Source organism: Rana temporaria, chromosome 5 (genome assembly GCF_905171775.1).
Source record: "Rana temporaria chromosome 5, aRanTem1.1, whole genome shotgun sequence".
In the NCBI taxonomy this organism is placed as follows: Eukaryota; Metazoa; Chordata; class Amphibia; order Anura; family Ranidae; genus Rana; species Rana temporaria.
Window position 1 is genome coordinate 147,803,821 of NC_053493.1, and position 16,450 is coordinate 147,820,270.

The 16,450-nt window shown below is 45.2% G+C and overlaps 1 protein-coding gene across 1 annotated transcript in view; it reads right to left on the reverse strand.

Annotated features, from left to right (window-relative positions):
- The window catches only part of LOC120940405 (mediator of RNA polymerase II transcription subunit 1-like), a 109,598-nt gene extending 93,411 nt beyond the window's left edge, over positions 1-16,187 (reverse strand). The window contains exons 1-2 of the mRNA XM_040353237.1: positions 16,040-16,187; positions 1,602-1,702 (exon numbers count right to left, since the gene is read on the reverse strand). Coding sequence (XP_040209171.1) covers positions 1,602-1,702; positions 16,040-16,175 — 237 coding nt within the window. The 5' untranslated portion in view covers positions 16,176-16,187. The remainder of the gene's footprint in view (positions 1-1,601; positions 1,703-16,039) is intronic.
- Between the last annotated feature and the right edge of the window lie 263 nt (positions 16,188-16,450).

The window sequence follows — 16,450 nt, forward strand, 5'->3', positions numbered from 1 at the left end:
TATGGCGAAATAGAAGAATATAAGCATGGAAACAGCAATATAACATCACAAGTCGTGTCCTTTTTTTATTTTTTCACAATTGGATGTATTGTATGCTATTTCCCATTGATCACTGAGCTGCAAGGAGCATGATGCTGGCCAGAATGTTTCACATTAAGCATGCTCATTAAGGGATTCCTTGATCAGTGTGTTATCACTTTGGATTGGACATTTCTAGAGCAAAGACTATTTTTGTTGTATTTTATGTATTGTATGAAATGTAAAATTGTATTAAATTGCATAGAAAAAAAATTATATATATATATATATATATATATATATATATATATATTTTTTTTTTTTTTCTATGCAATTTAATACAATTTTACATTTCATACAATACATAAAATACAACAAAAATAGTCTTTGCTCTAGAAATGTCCAATCCAAAGTGATAACACACTGATCAAGGAATCCCTTAATGAGCATGCTTAATGTGAAACATTCTGGCCAGCATCATGCTTCTTGCAGCTCAGTGATCAATGGGAAATAGCATACAATACATCCAATTGTGAAAAAAAAAAAAGAAGGACACGACTTGTGATGTTATATTGCTGTTTCCATGCTTATATTCTTCTATTTCGCCATAAGACTTCTTCAGGGAAAAAAGAAGATGTGGAATCTACTCTACTAAGCATACATATAAAATAAATATTTTTACGATTTTCACAGAGGGGGGAAATTTTTTCTTTGTTTATATATATATATATATATATATATATATATATATATATATATAATCTCTCTATCAATTGTGTCATATGTACTCAAACTAAAACACACCTTCAAAATCCCGTACCTCCCCAAAATTCTGTTTTGAATCTGAATTAAGTTGGAATCCAGCCTTAATATGAATGGGTGCATTCTGCAGTGGTGCAACACATTCAGATACTTTAATATGGCAGCATTTTAAAAACTTACCACTCTGAGCTGGTGTATGGAGGGGGGCCAGTGCTCAGAGTGGTGCATACCTATACTAGGAAGGCGTCATGTTACAGCTTTCGGCACAGGGCTTTATTCCCAACCCTATTCAGCTGTTACCTGAGAGATTCCTTCCCAGCTGAAAGCTAAATGTACACAAAGGGGCTGGGGATAAAGGTGATGCACCCAAATACGGTAATGTCCATCTTTTGGAAATTACCTGCATCATCGAGAGCCTAGTTTCACTTTACTTTTAATTGCCAGCGCATGGCAGTAGGCAAGTCAAAAGCTGCTATTGGACTGAATAGCTGATATGGACCCGTCCGCTGCTATGCTCTGTCATTCCACTGCCAGGCAGGTCTGGTGGAAAATGAGTCACTCAGACTCTGCCCACCGCACTACAAAAATCCTCGGCCAATCACTTGTCAGTGTAATGGGTGTGGTGGCGTTAAAAAGGACTGTTGAGTACCTAAACGCCAAGCACTGACAGATTCATGTAGCTGTCTCTGATAGGTACATGAATTGGGCTTGAGCACTGGCAAAGTTTGGAGCAGTATTCCAGAGGGCATCTATGCAACTTTCAGTGAATTCTTTCCATTGCAGTGCATTTGATTTACTAAAATGATAGGGGGGGCTCTTACCATACAGTAGCGGACAAGCTTAATAGTTTCATTCCAGGGTTTCTGGGAATATTTTGAATGCAGTTTTTCTAGCAAGACTTTTCTGGAAAACTTCACTAAAGCTAGAACAAGGAAAAAAACAAACACACTTAGTTAGACTTACCGGTGACGGTATTTCTAAGAGCCTTTCAGGACAACCTTGGAGAGAGCGCTGCTCCACCTCTTCAATAGGAAACACCCCCAGGCTTTAAATCCCTCCTCTTCCACCGTGGCTTCAGTTATTGTGTGGCCTCCGACACTGGAAAATAAAACACAGAACCGCAACACCATGATAGATACATCACAATTACTTTTAAGATATATTTAGGGAGGGAAATAGCGGTTGTCCTGAAAGGCTCTTAGAAATACAGTCACCGGTAAGTCTAACTAAGTTTTTCTCAAATCGCCCTTCAGGACAACCTTGGAGAGGATAACCAAGTACCTTACCCTAGGGTGGGACTACTGCCTGCAGTACCTTCCGATCAGGCGTAGCCCTGGCCCCTAAATCTGATCAGGCGTAGCACCGGCCCTTTCGGCCCAGGAAACTGCCGTTGACCTCGTTGAGTGAGCAACGATACCTGAGGGAGGTATTTCTCCTTTGGCTCGATAGGCTTCTGAAATTGCTTGTCTAAGCCATCTGCCGAGTGTACTCTTTGAAGCTTTTTCCCCCTTTGCGGGGACCCGAGAACACCACAAAGAGAGCGTTTGACTTTCTGAATTCCTTGGTGATGGCAAGAAACTGTAACAAACATCTTCTCACATCCAGTGTGTGGAAAGCTTCTTCTCCTGCATTAGTAGGGACTGAGGAAAAGGTAGGTAAAATTATCTCTTGTGTTAAAGATGTACTCTGTAAAGGTTCAAACGGAACTCCTGTGAGACCCTGTAAAACAATAGATAAGCCCCAGCTAGAAAAAAACTTTGAGGGCTATAGGTCTGTTTCGAGCAAGAGCCCTAAAAAAAAAAAAAAAAAAAAAAAAAAAAAAAAATTCTAGAAATTAAAGGCTTCTCTGGACAGAGGTTTTTCAAAATAAACTGAGAGAGCAGCTACCTGTGTTTTCAGGGTGCTGACTGCCAAACCTTTCTCCATTCCCTCATGGAGAAATTCCAAAACTGAAATAGTACTCTTGACGTCAAGGTTTTTGGAATACCCACCAAGAGTTGTACTTCTTCCATACTTTGAGGTAGATGGACCTAGTTCCCTTTTTTCTACTCGAGAGTAGGGTCTTTACTATTTTATCGGAAAGTCCTGTAGCCTTTAGGAGATCTTCCTCAGAAACCAAGCACTTAGGTGTAGTCTGCTTGCTTCCGGATGGCACACAGTGCCCTGTGTTAATAGATCCTTCCTGTATGGTAGTTTCCAAGGAGGTTTTGTGGCCAAGTTCAGAAGTGTTGCAAACCAAGGCCTCTTTGGCCAAAAAAGTGATCAGGAGTAAGTTGGTGCTTTCTTCCCTGAATTTCCTTAGGACCAGAGGAATTAATGGAAAGGGGGGAAAGGCGCAACACAACTGGTAATTCCATGGGTGTGCTAGGGCGTCAATGCCTACTGCCTGATCCCCTCTGTGAAGAGAAAATAATTCCTGAACCTTTGCATTTCAAGTCCACTTGAGGATGTCCCCACCCCTCCGCGATCATGGTGAAAACCTCCTGGTTCAGACTCCATTCTGCTTCCACCACTCTACTTCTGCTTAGAAGATCTGCTAGCAGATTTTGGGATCCCTTCAGATGGACTGCTGATAGGGAGGCCACATTTAGTTCTGCCCAGGACAGTAGCTGACTGGCTAGTTCCATGAGATCTTTGCTCCTGGTTCCCCCGTGTTGTCTGAAAGAATCTGTACATGATGTCCTTGGACCTCTTGTTGGAAGGCGAGAAGACCCAGGAAGATGGCTTTCAGTTCTCGCCAGTTTGATGACTTCCTTGCTTCTACTTTGGACCAAGTGCCTTGTGCGGTTTGACCCTCCAGATGGGCCTCCCAACCCCAGGAACTCGCGTCTGTTAGACGTTTGCCCAGAGGAAAGACCCATGGGAGACCCTTTGTCAGATTGGGGAAACCCTCCACCATCAGAGTGCTCGTTTCTCCTTCGAAGATAGTTTGAAACGCTTTTCCAGCGACTCCTGGTGCGACCAAACCTGCAGATTGTTCCTCTGGAGTGTAATCTTGCCCATTGGACTGCTGGAATTGTAGCCGTGAGAAGGCCCAACACTGACATGGCTGATCTGACCGAAACCAAAAGGTTCGTCTGAATCTGACCCACTACTGAAAAGATCTTTTCCATCTTTTCCTGAGGAAGGAACACTTTTTGTACTACAGAAGTGTAGCCCAGAAACCTCATCTCCTGTGCAAGATCTAGATTCGACTTCTCTAGATTTAACAGCCAACCTAGGCTCTTGAGATGAGTCTGACATTTGAAGGTTTGTCACAACCTGAACTTTGGAATCCGCAAAGAACAATAGGTCGTCTAGATATGGAACGACCGAGATCCCCTTCAGTTTCAGAGGTTCCAGGGCTTCCGCCATTACTTTTGTAAAAATCCTGGGGGAAGATGAAAGGCCAAACGGCAGGGCCTTGAACTGGAGATGCCAGACTGAAGTCCGTAGATCAGGGGTCTCCAAACTTTTCAAACAAAGGGCCAGTTTAATGTTCTTCAGCCTTTAGGAGGCCCGGATTGTGGCCAGCTGGGGCAGAAAAAGCCCTGGGCCAGCATTGGTGAGAATAAATATGAACTCATAGTTTGTGATCAGTAAGATAAAGAGTAGTGCCCCTACTAGGAGTAATTGTATCTCATCAATGGAAGAAAAAGTGCCCCCTTGTTGGAGTCAGTGGGAAGAATAGTGCCTCAGATCAGTAGGAGGAATAAAGTCCTGAGGGCCGGATAAAGGCTAGCAAAGGGCCGCATTTGTCCCTCGGGCCGCAGTTTGGAGACCCCTGCCCTAGATTAATGGCCAGGCGAAGAAACGGTTGAGAAGCTGGAGCTATTGGAACAGGTAGATAGGCGTTTTTTTAGATCCAGGGATGCCATGAAGCAGTCTGGAGATAACAGCTTTGTTATGGAATGAATCGTGTCCATGCGAAAGTGTTTGTACCGTATTGATTGATTCTCAATCTGAAGATCTTAAACCAATCGGTACTTGCCTAAAAGTTTTTTCACCAGGAAAATATGGGAATAAGACCCGAGCCTCCTGTTTCGGGACCTGGACAATTACTTCTTGTTGGATCAGATCCTGTAACAGGTTCATCATAGCTGAAGATTTTTCCTGATCTCTTGGGAGGGCTGTAACATAAAATCTGCTTGGAGGGCATTCCGAAAGTTCCAGGCTGTACCCCCGTGAAATTATGTTTCTTACAAAGGGACTTGTGAGTATTTGACTCCATTGAGGGAGAAAGGCGGACAATTTTCCTCCCACTGAAGTAAGATTGTCACTTATCTTTAGGGTTTTGGTCTGGGGGGGTGGGGGATCTAAAGAGAACTCTGCCCCTTCCCCTACCCCTTTTGGGGAACCCAACGTTTTTTATTGTCTTCTCTATTTTTGTAGGGCTGCTGAACAGCACGAAAATTCTTTTTGAAAGTCTGTTTCTTCTTAGCGGGGAAAGCTTTCTTTTTATCGGCAGTTCTGTCCAAGACTGTTTCCAGATCTGGGCCAAAAAGAAAATCCCCTGAAAAAGGTATGCCGCAAAGCTTGATCTTGGAGGCCGTATCCCCCGACCACGTTTTTTAGCCAGGCTATGCGTCTAGCTGAATTAACAAGTGCTGAGGATCTGGCTGCCATTTTAATTGCATTAAGTATCAGAGTAAAAGACTCTAGGAGATCTTTTCTATGAGTACCTGCCTCAACATGGCCCTTTAACTTCTCCACCCAGCATTCTAGGTTCCTTGCCACCACTGTGGAGGCAATAGCTTGTTTGAGGCTGGCCGACGCGGAGTCCCATGCTTTTTTCAGAAGGGGATCTGCCCTTTTGTCCATTGCATTTAGGACCCCCATGTCCTCAAAGGCAAGATCCGTCAGATGAGAAACCTGCGAGAAGGCAGCATCAACTCTAGGGTTCTTATTCTAAACTTCAGACTCTTTATTTTCAAAGGGGAACCTTCTCTTCAGAGATTTGGGTAGAAACTGTGCTTTTTCCGGATCTTTCCATTCTTTAATTGTGTCTGACAGTACCCTATGGACTTGGAAAAACTCTGTTTGGAATCATCCAGACCCTGGTACATTTTATCGTGGACAGATAATTGTACCTTTTCCTCCTGAATATCCAGGGTGGTGTAAATTGCGCTCAACAATTCATCCACGTCCCCCAGGGATAATTTATATCTGGAGGTTCTGCCCGTGTCCTCCTCCTCTTCATCAGAATCTATAACCCCTTCCATACCGCGCCATAGGGAAATGACGGCGGCCAGAACCCCTAGCCGATCTGGGTAGACGTCATATGACGTCCAGTGTTCCCGACGCACGCGTGCGCCCGCTGCAGCGCTCGTGACCCGGCGCAGGTGCAATTGCCGGTAATCACGGCAGGAGTGTGGATCTGTGTGTGTAAACACAGATCCACCTCCTGTCAGCGGTGAGGAGACCAATGGGTTCCCAGTTCTCTGGGTTCCCAGTTCTCCTCCCCTTGAGAGTCCCCTCCCTCCTACAGTTAGAACACACCTTAGGGAACATATTAACCCCTTCAGCGCCCCCTAGTGGATAACCCCCTCCCTGCCAGTCACATTTACACAGTAAACAATGCATATTTATAGCATTAATCGCTGTATAAATGTGAATGGTGCCAAAAACGTATCAAAAGTGTCCGATGTGTTCGCCGCAATGTCACACAAAAAAAAAAAAAAAAAAAAAAAAAAAAAAAAAAAACGCAAATCGCCGCCAATACTAGTAAAAAAAATTTATAAAATATAAATGCCATAAATCTATCACCTATTTTGTAGACGCTATAACTTTTGCGCAAACCAATCAATATACGATTATTGCGATTTTTTTTTTTACCAAAAATATGTAGAAGAATACGTATCGGCCTAAACTTTTTTTTTTATTGTGATCTTTATTAAATAAATAAAAAAAAAAAAAAAAAAAGTAAAAAATTGTGTTTTTTTTTAAAAAATTGTCGCTCTTCTTTTGTTTATAGCGCAAAAAAAAAAAAAAAAAGACCGCAGACATGATCAAATACCATCAAACGAAAGCTCTATTTGTGGGGGGGGGGGGGGGATTCAAGATTTAGTTTGGGTACAGTGTTGCATGACCACGCAATTGTCATTCAAAGTGCAACAGCGCTGAAAACTAAAAATTGGTCTGGGCAGGAAGGGGGTGAAAATGCCCTGTATGAAAGGGGTTAAGAGAGGGAAGCGTACTTGCCCCTTCGTCCCCAGAATCCACCTCTACTGGTTTAGAAGTGGAAGCTCTTGGGCTTGCAGGTGGTTGCTGAGGTTCAGCTTGAACCGAACTTTGTACCAAAAGAGATTTCACTGAGCTGACTGAATCCGAAAGTTCACAGACTGAGGAAAACAGGTCTTTAATTTGTTGAGATGATTCCTCTTCAACCAGATCCTTAATACATGATCCACACATTGATTTTTGCCATGAATCTCTGAGAGGATTCTTGCAGGAGGGACACTTCCTCTGACTTGGTGGATTTAATGGCTTAGCTTTGCTTAATATATTTTCCTGAAACAAGATAATAAAGAGTTTATCTAGAGTTCTATCTAGCCGCCATAACACCTCAATGCAAAAACACCACCACCAGGAAAAAGTGTCCCACCAGCATCACAGCAGCCACCCAAACAAACTGCAGAGACGGCCCAGCAAACGCTTCCGCAAAGCAGACAGGCTCTCATAGGGAGGCAAGGAAAAAAAAAAACACACACAAGCCCATAAGGTTTAGAATAAAAAGGGTACTATTGTACCCCTCCTACCTGGGCCTGACCGGTGCTTATGGCGCCTGTATCCGCCATTGCTGTAGATCTCTCCTCCATTCTGGCAGAAAACACAGCAGAGAAAGGAGAACGCCGATTTCTTTAAAATTTCCCGGGCTCCGAGTCATCAGCGGAGGCCGGAAACGAAGCGCCGGTCAGAGGACCCGCCCCCTAGTCTTTGCGTTCCAGGCGCATGGAGCCACAAGCGCCGCGCCCCCACAGGAAGACAACGTCGCCCGCGTGACGTCACACACTGGCTGGGACCCGGAACCGACATGTGGGACGCACCGCTGATAACAGCAGAGTCATACCGAGCGGATTCCGGGCGCAAGACGCTGAACCTCCTGCAGGTCCTTTGCTCCCGTGAGCAGGCGAGACTGGGGACTCCTGAACACCCCTCCATAAGGTAAAAAGAGGGGAGCTGGGATGGTCCATAACAGCAGCACACCTGCCATCCTTGAGGGAAAAGCCTAACCTTCTCCAGGCTTGGAGAGTAAAGGGGCCCCCTGGCTCCAGCCTGTTGCTTCCACCATGGCGGAGGAAACACAATAACTGAAGCCATGTGGAAGAGGAGGGATTTAAAGCCTGGGGGTGTTTCCTATTGAAGAGGCGGAGCGGCGCTCTCTCCAAGGTTGTCCTGAAAGGCGATTTGAGAAAATATATATAACATTTTACACACACAGTCAAATTAATAGGTTGAATCTCTCCAGCAGGGACACAAACAGCAAAATACAATTTAAAAAAAAAGTCTGACAGGAGGTACTAACCCATCCCTTCACTGTTCAAAAACCTAAAATAATGGATTTAGATACAATTAAAGTAAAACATTTAAACACACACACACACACACACACACACACACACACACACACACACACACTTAAAGGGTTCAACACCCAAAATTCTATTTATCAGGCTTAAAGGATCACTAAAGGAATTTTTTTTAGCTAAATAGCTTCCTTTACCTTACTGCAGTACTGGTTTCATGTCCTCATTGGTCGTTTTTGCTTTGAAGTTGCTGTAATTCTGCTGTGATCTCCACACTTCCTGGTTGTCTGGCTCCTTATGAAAAATCTCATGGCAGCTTTTCACTGTGGTCCAAGCTGTGTGTCTAAAACTCCTCAGAACCAATCAGATTCGTTTTAAAAACAAAACACTGCCCTGGATTTATTTGTTTTTGTTCTGTGGGTCTCTTTACTTCACAGAAACATGAAACCAGTTTAAAAACGAAAGTGAAACTGCAGGTACATTATATGATTGAATTTAATCATTTTTAAAAGGATCCACTTAACTTATGTCTCTATACCCTGTAAACAGTAATTTCAGCAAAACATTTGTTTTCCTTTAGTGACCCTTTAACTTTAGCATATACTTTACAGATGCACGTTCATTCAGATGCATTATTTAATCAAAGACTGCAACTTTAACAAGAAATGATGCACTGTTGGAGGCGGTATGTAACAAAACCTGTTTGTTTGTTTTTTTGACACCTCAATATCAGCAAGCTGGTTCTTATTGGAGGGCTGACCCCCGATTGCAGTCAGATGCCATGCTTATCTTATCAGTTGTAATAGATGATCAGAGGACTTCTGTTAGACCCCTTTCCCAATGATGCACTAAAAATGCATAGGTGTGAATCAGGCCTAAATCCTGTTCATGGCTGAAAAAAGATGGCGGTAATAAAACCTGTGTCCCTTAGCCAAAACAGGAAGCGAGAGGTAATCCCCAATTAATGGAATTCCTTGGAGACCCCCAGGTCACCATAATTAGTTTCCCCATTGAGAGGTTTCCCCCCTCTATTACTTTTCTGGGTACCAGAGGCATTGCTAGGGGGGTGCGGGTGACACCCACTAGAGGGGTGACACCATCCCGATTTAACCACTTAAGCCCCGGGCCTGTTTTTCAGATTCGGTGTTTACGAGACTAAAACATTTTTTTTTGCTAGAAAATTACTTAAAGCGGTTCTCCACCCTAAAGTGAAGTCCCGCTGATCGGAACTCTCCCCCCCTCCGGTGTCACATTTGACACCTTTCAGGGGGAGGGGGGTGCAGATACCTGTCTAAAGACAGGTATTTGCACCCACTTCCGGCCCGGCATTCACGGGCAAAAGACGGGCATTGCGTCACATCCCGTCGCCCCCCCCGTTGTGTGCTGGGAACACTCGGCTCCCAGCACACTGCGGGAGCCAATCGGCGGGCGCGGCGCTTCACTTCCTGGTTCCCTCAGCGTGGATGGAGGGGGGAGCAGCAGGGTGACGAGCGATCGCTCGTGCTCTGCTGCGGACGGCGCTGGACTCCAGGACAGGTAAGTGTCCTTATATTAAAAGTCAGCAGCTGCAGTATTTGTAGCTGCTGGCTTTTAATATTTTTTTGGGGTGGAACATCCGCTTTAAAACCCCCAAACATTATATATTTTTTTTTCTAACTCCCTAGAGAATAAAATGGCAGTCATTGCAATACTTTTTGTCACACCGTATTTGCGCAGCGGTCTTACAAGCGCACTTTTTTTGGAAAAAAAAAATCACTTTTTTAAATTAAAAAAATAAGACAACAATAAATTTGGCCCAATTTTTTTTATATATTGTGAAAGATAATGTTACGCCGAGTAAAATGATACCCAACATGTCACGCTTAAAAATTGCGCCCGCTCGTGGCATGGCATCAAACTTTTACCCTTAAAAATCTCGATAGGCGACGTTTAAAAAATTCTACAGGTTGCATTTACAGAGTTACAGAGTGGGCCTGAGGCTAAAATTATTGCTTTCGCTCTAACGATCGCGGCGATACCTCACTTGTGTGGTTTGAACACCGTTTTCATATGCGGGCGCTACTCGCTTCTACGCGCGAGCTCGACGGGGCGCTTTAAAACATTTTTTGGGGGTTTTCGGATTTATTTTTATTTATTTTACAATTTTTAACATTGAAATAAAAATAAAATAAAAATTATCACTTTTATTCCTATTACAAGGAATGTAAACATCCCTTGTAATAGAAAAAAAGCATGACAGGTCCTCTTAAATATGAGATCTGGGGTCAAAAAGACCTCAGATCTCATATTTAGGCTTAAATGCAAAAAAAAAAAAAAAAAAAATTGAAACTGTAATTTTTTCAAATGACAAAAAAAAAAAAAAATTGCTTTAAGACGCTGGGCGGGACTGACGTTTTGACGTCACTTCCGCCCAGCAGAGCTATGGGGACGGGTGAAGGAGATTTTTCCTTCACTCGCAACCCCACACAGCTGCCGAACGGTCCCGATCTCCTCCGCCGCTACCGACGGCTATGGTAAGCGGCGGAGGGCGCGGGAGAGCGGCTGGAGGCCCCTCTTCCGCCACCGATAACGGCGATCTCAGCTGCTGCCGTTACCGAGATATCCATCTTCAAAGTGATGACGTATAACGACGGTGGGCGGTCGGTAACTAGTTAAAAAAAATGTTTTTTTTTTTTTTTTTTTAGCTGACATGTGGGGGGGGGGGCGGCTCCCCCCCCCCGCAACTGCAGCGATGAGCGACGCAGAATCGGAACGCCGCGGTACAAGAGGAGGGGGGTTGCGGGGTGACACCACAGCGCCATCCAACCCCTTCTCTTACAGCCACGGGCTGTTAGCGGTGCTTGGCAGTTGGCACACAGGCACAGCCCCCTCCTTCTGTCCATGTGCCGTGGCGCTGCCTGTGATGATCTGAGGTACTGAATGGGAAGGGGGGGGGGTGTTTGCACCTGGGGGGATTTCACTGAAGGGGGGGGGTGTTTGCACTGAGGGGGGGTTGTACTAAGGGGGTGTTTGCACTGAGGGGGTTTTCACTAAGGGGGGGTGTCTGCACTGAGGGGGGTCTGTGTAACATGCAGGGGTCCAGAGGTGCAGGTGGCTGTGTAATGTAAAAGGGGTGCAGTGATGCAGGGTGCTGTGTAATGTAAAAGGGTCCAGAGATGCAGGGTGCTATGAGATGTAAAGGGGTCCAGAGATGCAGGGTGCTATGAGATGTAAAGGGGGCCAGTGATGCAGGGTGCTGTGTAATGTAAAGGGGTCCAGTGATGCAGGGTGCTGTGTAATGTAAAGGGGTCCAGTGATGCAGGGTGCTGTGTAATGTAAAGGGGTCCAGTGATGCAGGGTGCTGTGTAATGTAAAGAGGTGCAGGGTGCTGTGTATTGTAAAGAGGCCCAGAGGTGCAGGGTGCTGTGTAATGTAAAAGGGTCCAGAGGTGAAGGGGGCTGTGAGATGTAAAGGGGTCCAGTGATGCAGGGTGCTGTGTAATTTTAAAGGGGTCCAGTGATGCAGGGTACTGTGTAATTTTAAAGGGGTCCAGTGATGCAGGGTGCTGTGTAATGTAAAGGGGTCCAGTGGTGCAGGGGGCTATGTGATGTAAAGGGGTCCAGTGGTGCAGGGGGCTGTGTAATGTAAAGGGGTCTAGTGGTGCAGGGGGCTGTGTAATGTAAAGGGGTCTAGTGATGCAGGGTGCTGTGTAATGTAAAGGGGTCCAGAGGTGCAGGGTGCTGTGTAATGTAAAGGGGTGCAGGGTGCTGTGTAGTGTAAAAGGATCCAGAGGTGCAGGGGGCTATGTGATGTAAAGGGGTGCAGAGGTGCAGGCGGCTGTGTAATGTAAAATGGGTGCAGTGATGCAGGGTGCTGTGTAATGTAAACGGGTCCAGAGATGCAGGGTGCTATGAGATGTAAAGGGGTCCAGTGATGCAGGGTGCTGTGTAATGTAAAGGGGTCCAGAGGGCTGTGTAGTGTAAAAGGATCCAGAGGTGCAGGGGGCTATGTGATGTAAAGGGGTGCAGAGGTGCAGGCGGCTGTGTAATGTAAAAGGGGTGCAGAGGGCTATGTGATGTAAAGGGGTGCAGTGATGCAGGGTGCTGTGTAATGTAAAGGGGTCCAGAGGTGCAGGGTGCTGTGTAATGTAAAGAGGTCCAGTGGTGCAGGGGGCTGTGTAATGTAAAGAGGTCCAGAGGTGCAGGGTGCTGTGTAATGTAAAGGGGTGCAGGGTGCTGTGTAATGTAAAGGGGTCCAGAGGTGCAGGGTGCTGTGTAATGTAAAGGGGTCCAGTGGTGCAGGGTGCTGTGTAATGTAAAGAGGTCCAGAGTGCTGTGTAATGTAAAAGGGTCCAGAGGTGAAGGGGGCTGTGAGATGTAAAGAGGTCCAGTGATGCAGGGTAATGTGTAATTTTAAAGGGGTCCAGTGATACAGGGTGCTGTGTAATGTAAAGGGGTCCAGTGATGCAGGGGGCTGTGTAATGTAAAGGGGTCCAGTGATGCAGGGGGCTGTGTAATGTAAAGTGGTCCAGTGATGCAGGGGGCTGTGTAATGTAAAGTGGTCCAGAGGTGCAGGGTGCTGTGCAATGTAAAGTGGTCCAGTTGTGGAGAGGGGTACACAGTAGTAACAAAAAAGATATTGAAGGATGCAGAGGTATGCAGGGGGCACAGTGGGGTGTTTTTACATTTTAACGTGGGGGGGGTACCAGATATTGGATCCGCCCCGGGTGCCAAATGCTCTAGGTACGCCCCTGGCCTATAGGCTCCCGAGATGTGAATTCCGGTTCTGGAGAAAGAGAGGTGGGGGGAGGGGACAAAGAAAAATAGAGAGAAAGAAGAAGGGATAGAACGAACAAGAAAGATGGATAGGGAGAGAGAGAAAAGGGGAAGAAAGGAGAACAGAGATCAAACAGTAGGGTAAAAAATATTTGAAAAATGTTATTGGGGGGTGGGGGGGGTGACACCATATTTTACCGCACCAGGTGACACCAACCCTAGTGACGCCACTGCTGGGTACAGCCCAAAATGTGGGATTTTCTTTTACTTTCTATGAGAATGGTAAACAGGACAAATAGAGAGACTGAATCTCCTTAAAGGGGGCACAGACAGCAACAAAAAACTGATAGGGGTTCTAAACAAAAAAAGTTTTGTCTTTTGCCCTCGTTCACATTGAAAGCAGCTTTAAAATTGTGCGATTTAATTGTTGGGTCCAACGCATTGTTGGGTCCAACTTAAAGACATCTGTGCGGCTTCACGCACAGATGTCTATATTAAAGTCACACATGTTATCGGCAAAAGTGGTGCAGGAACTACTTTTAAAAAACCGATGCGGTGCCACAAAGTCGGCAACGCACCACATGGAACTGTGCCATTGCCAGGAATAGGCTGCGACTTCGCATGACAAATCGTTTCAATGAGAACGAGGGCTTTGATATACTCACCTGGGCTCTAGCGACGTGGCATCATGGAGCTTCCCGGCAGCTACTGACATCTTTGAGAGGCCGGCTTCTGGGTCTCAAATGCCGGCCGAGGATGACGAGGTAGGCAACTTTAATGCAGAAGAGACAAAAGTAAGTCCTGCCCGTCCACCCATTTCATGTTGTACATAAAGTTCACCTTTAAGCATACTTCAAACTTATTTCTAGGTGAACGCCAAAGCTACACGCTTATTACTCCCATGGGCTGTGGGCTGGCTCATTCGTGCTCCCACCTAAAATATTGCAGATTACACATTCCTTTATGCATGTTCATGTATTCTGTTGGCAAGAATATGAATTTATTCTGCCCATTAGAATGCATGAATGACGTGAAGGGTCCTCCTAACACTCTTGTGTTGAGTTGCATTTTATCTGTACCATCTCTCCATTTATTTATTTTTGATTACTGCACACGCTGGTATATAAATCCTGTACAAAGATAATAACCATTGGTAATTAAAGTAAGGTGACCAGATTTTTTTAATTAAATCCGGGGACATTTTTTTTTTTTTACTAGTAATGGTAATCAGTGACTCTCTGCCCTTCGCCGCTGCCGCCCGCCTCACAGCCTGTCAAGTTTTACTCTCTGGGCCTCCGCTACTACTAGGTGGAGAGCGAAAAAGATCACTCCGCCAGGGAAGTCAAGGAGATAAGCAGGCAGGCGGCTGGCCGGGACTTGAGCCAAGGCAGAAGAACATGCGAGCCAAGCTGAATGGGCATGCACCCAAAACTGAAGAATTATTCCCTCTGCTCCGGCCAGCACATGATCATCAGAAAGGGGCACAGATAATGGAAAAAAATACACCCCCCCTAAGCTGGTAAGAGTGGTGTATAATTCAGATTTTTTTTTTTTTTTCTGCACTGACTGTCTTTGAAATTGTCCCAGCCCCTGTTCAAATCCAATCTGGGGACAAAACCGGGGACAGACTTGGTCCGGGGACAGTGTCCCCAATCTGGGGACTGTCCCCTGAAACTGGGAATGTCTGGTCACCCTAAATTAAAGAGTAGAGCCATCTACACACTATTAGGCCACTTTCACACTGAGGCGCTTCTATACTGCCAGTAAAAACACTGAGCGCTTTTGAAGAGCTTTCCATTTATTTCAATGGAGAGGGGAGTTTTTCACAGCCCTGCCAGCATACCGCCCCAGTGTGAAAGCATTCATTGATTTAAATAGAAATACGTTTTCGTGAGCTTTTTTAGGCGCTGTTTTTAGCGTGAAATCGCCTCAGTGTGAAAGTGGACTTAGGGCTAGTTCACACAACCTCCAGATCTGTTCCAGAGGAGGAGTTTCTTAATGCGTGTTTTTTGACATGTTCCAGATGCTTCCCCCCCATCCTGTTTTTCATTGTAATGGGATCCAGTGCATTTTTGATGCATGTAGGTACGTTCCAGTAAAGTTCTGTGCAGACCAAAAAAAAAAAAATGCAGCACGTTTTACATTTTTAACTGGAACTGCAAGCACTGGTGTGAACTATGCCATTGAAAATCATGTAACATATGCAGAAAAATAAATAAATAAAAATGTAACGCATATGAATTAGCCCTGAACCCATTGGGCTGAATGAATGAAACCGTTCGATTAGCAACAGGCAGCAGCTCCATTGAAAGCTAAGGGAGGCTGACAGCTCCTGCAACTAATCATGGTTTCTCACATGTAATCATTCATAGAGCAATTGCCTGAGAATGATCATCCCTGGACACAGACTGCATGTAAGGCCCCTTTCACATTGGAGCGGGAGCCGCGGTGGCGGTATAGCGGCGCTATACCGCCGGGATTCAGCCGCTAGCGATGCGGTATTAACCCCCGACATCGGCCGATAAAGGGTTAATACCGCCCGCAATGCGCCTCTATAGAGGCGCATTGTGGGCGGTATTGCCGCGGTTTCCCATTGTTTTCCGCTCCTCTCACCGCTCCAAAGATGCTGCTGACAGGAGATTTTTTTTCTCTCCCGTCAGCGCATCGCCTCAGTGTGAAAGCCCTCGGGCTTTCACATTGAGTAGTCAGTGAAGGAGTTTTTCCAGGCGGTATAGCAGCGCTATTTTTAGCGCTGTACCACCTGAGAAACTCCTCAGTGTGACAGGGGTCTAGGTGTGAATGGTACATTGCTAAGGTAAGGTCACACCTTGATTTGCTTAAATGGTTACTCAATTTTACACAAGATTAGCATTGAATAGAGATACAGCACCCTCCCTATCGCACAATAAATCTGCAGCGTACAAACCTTTTAATGTAATGAGCTAATGTCACATGAGCATTTGATTCATCAAAAATTGCAGAAGTATAAAAGTTATCTACCCGTGTCAGGCCTCTTTTCTTGCTGATGTTCAATAGGAGCAGGAAGTCCAATTGAATCCTTCTTCTCTGTAGGAGACCACTGATTTGGAGGTATACTTGTCTCTGACACATCCACTAATGTATCCATGTCTGTCATTTCAGGTTGTTCCTACATCCTTGCTAATCTGCTCTTTAATATCTGACTCACTGCAGCTGCACTGCTTATTCAAGCTCAGTTGATTACAGCCTTGTCAAAATGCTCCCTTAATCCAGACTACAAAGGCCTTAATTAGCAGCAGTTAGTCTGATAAGGGGTGTATACAGCAAGCTATTACCAAGAATTTACAAAACTTGTTTTCATATTTAGCCCAGGTTCACACTGGGTACGATTTGAGATGCGATTTCACATGTCAAATCGCATCTCAAAACGGC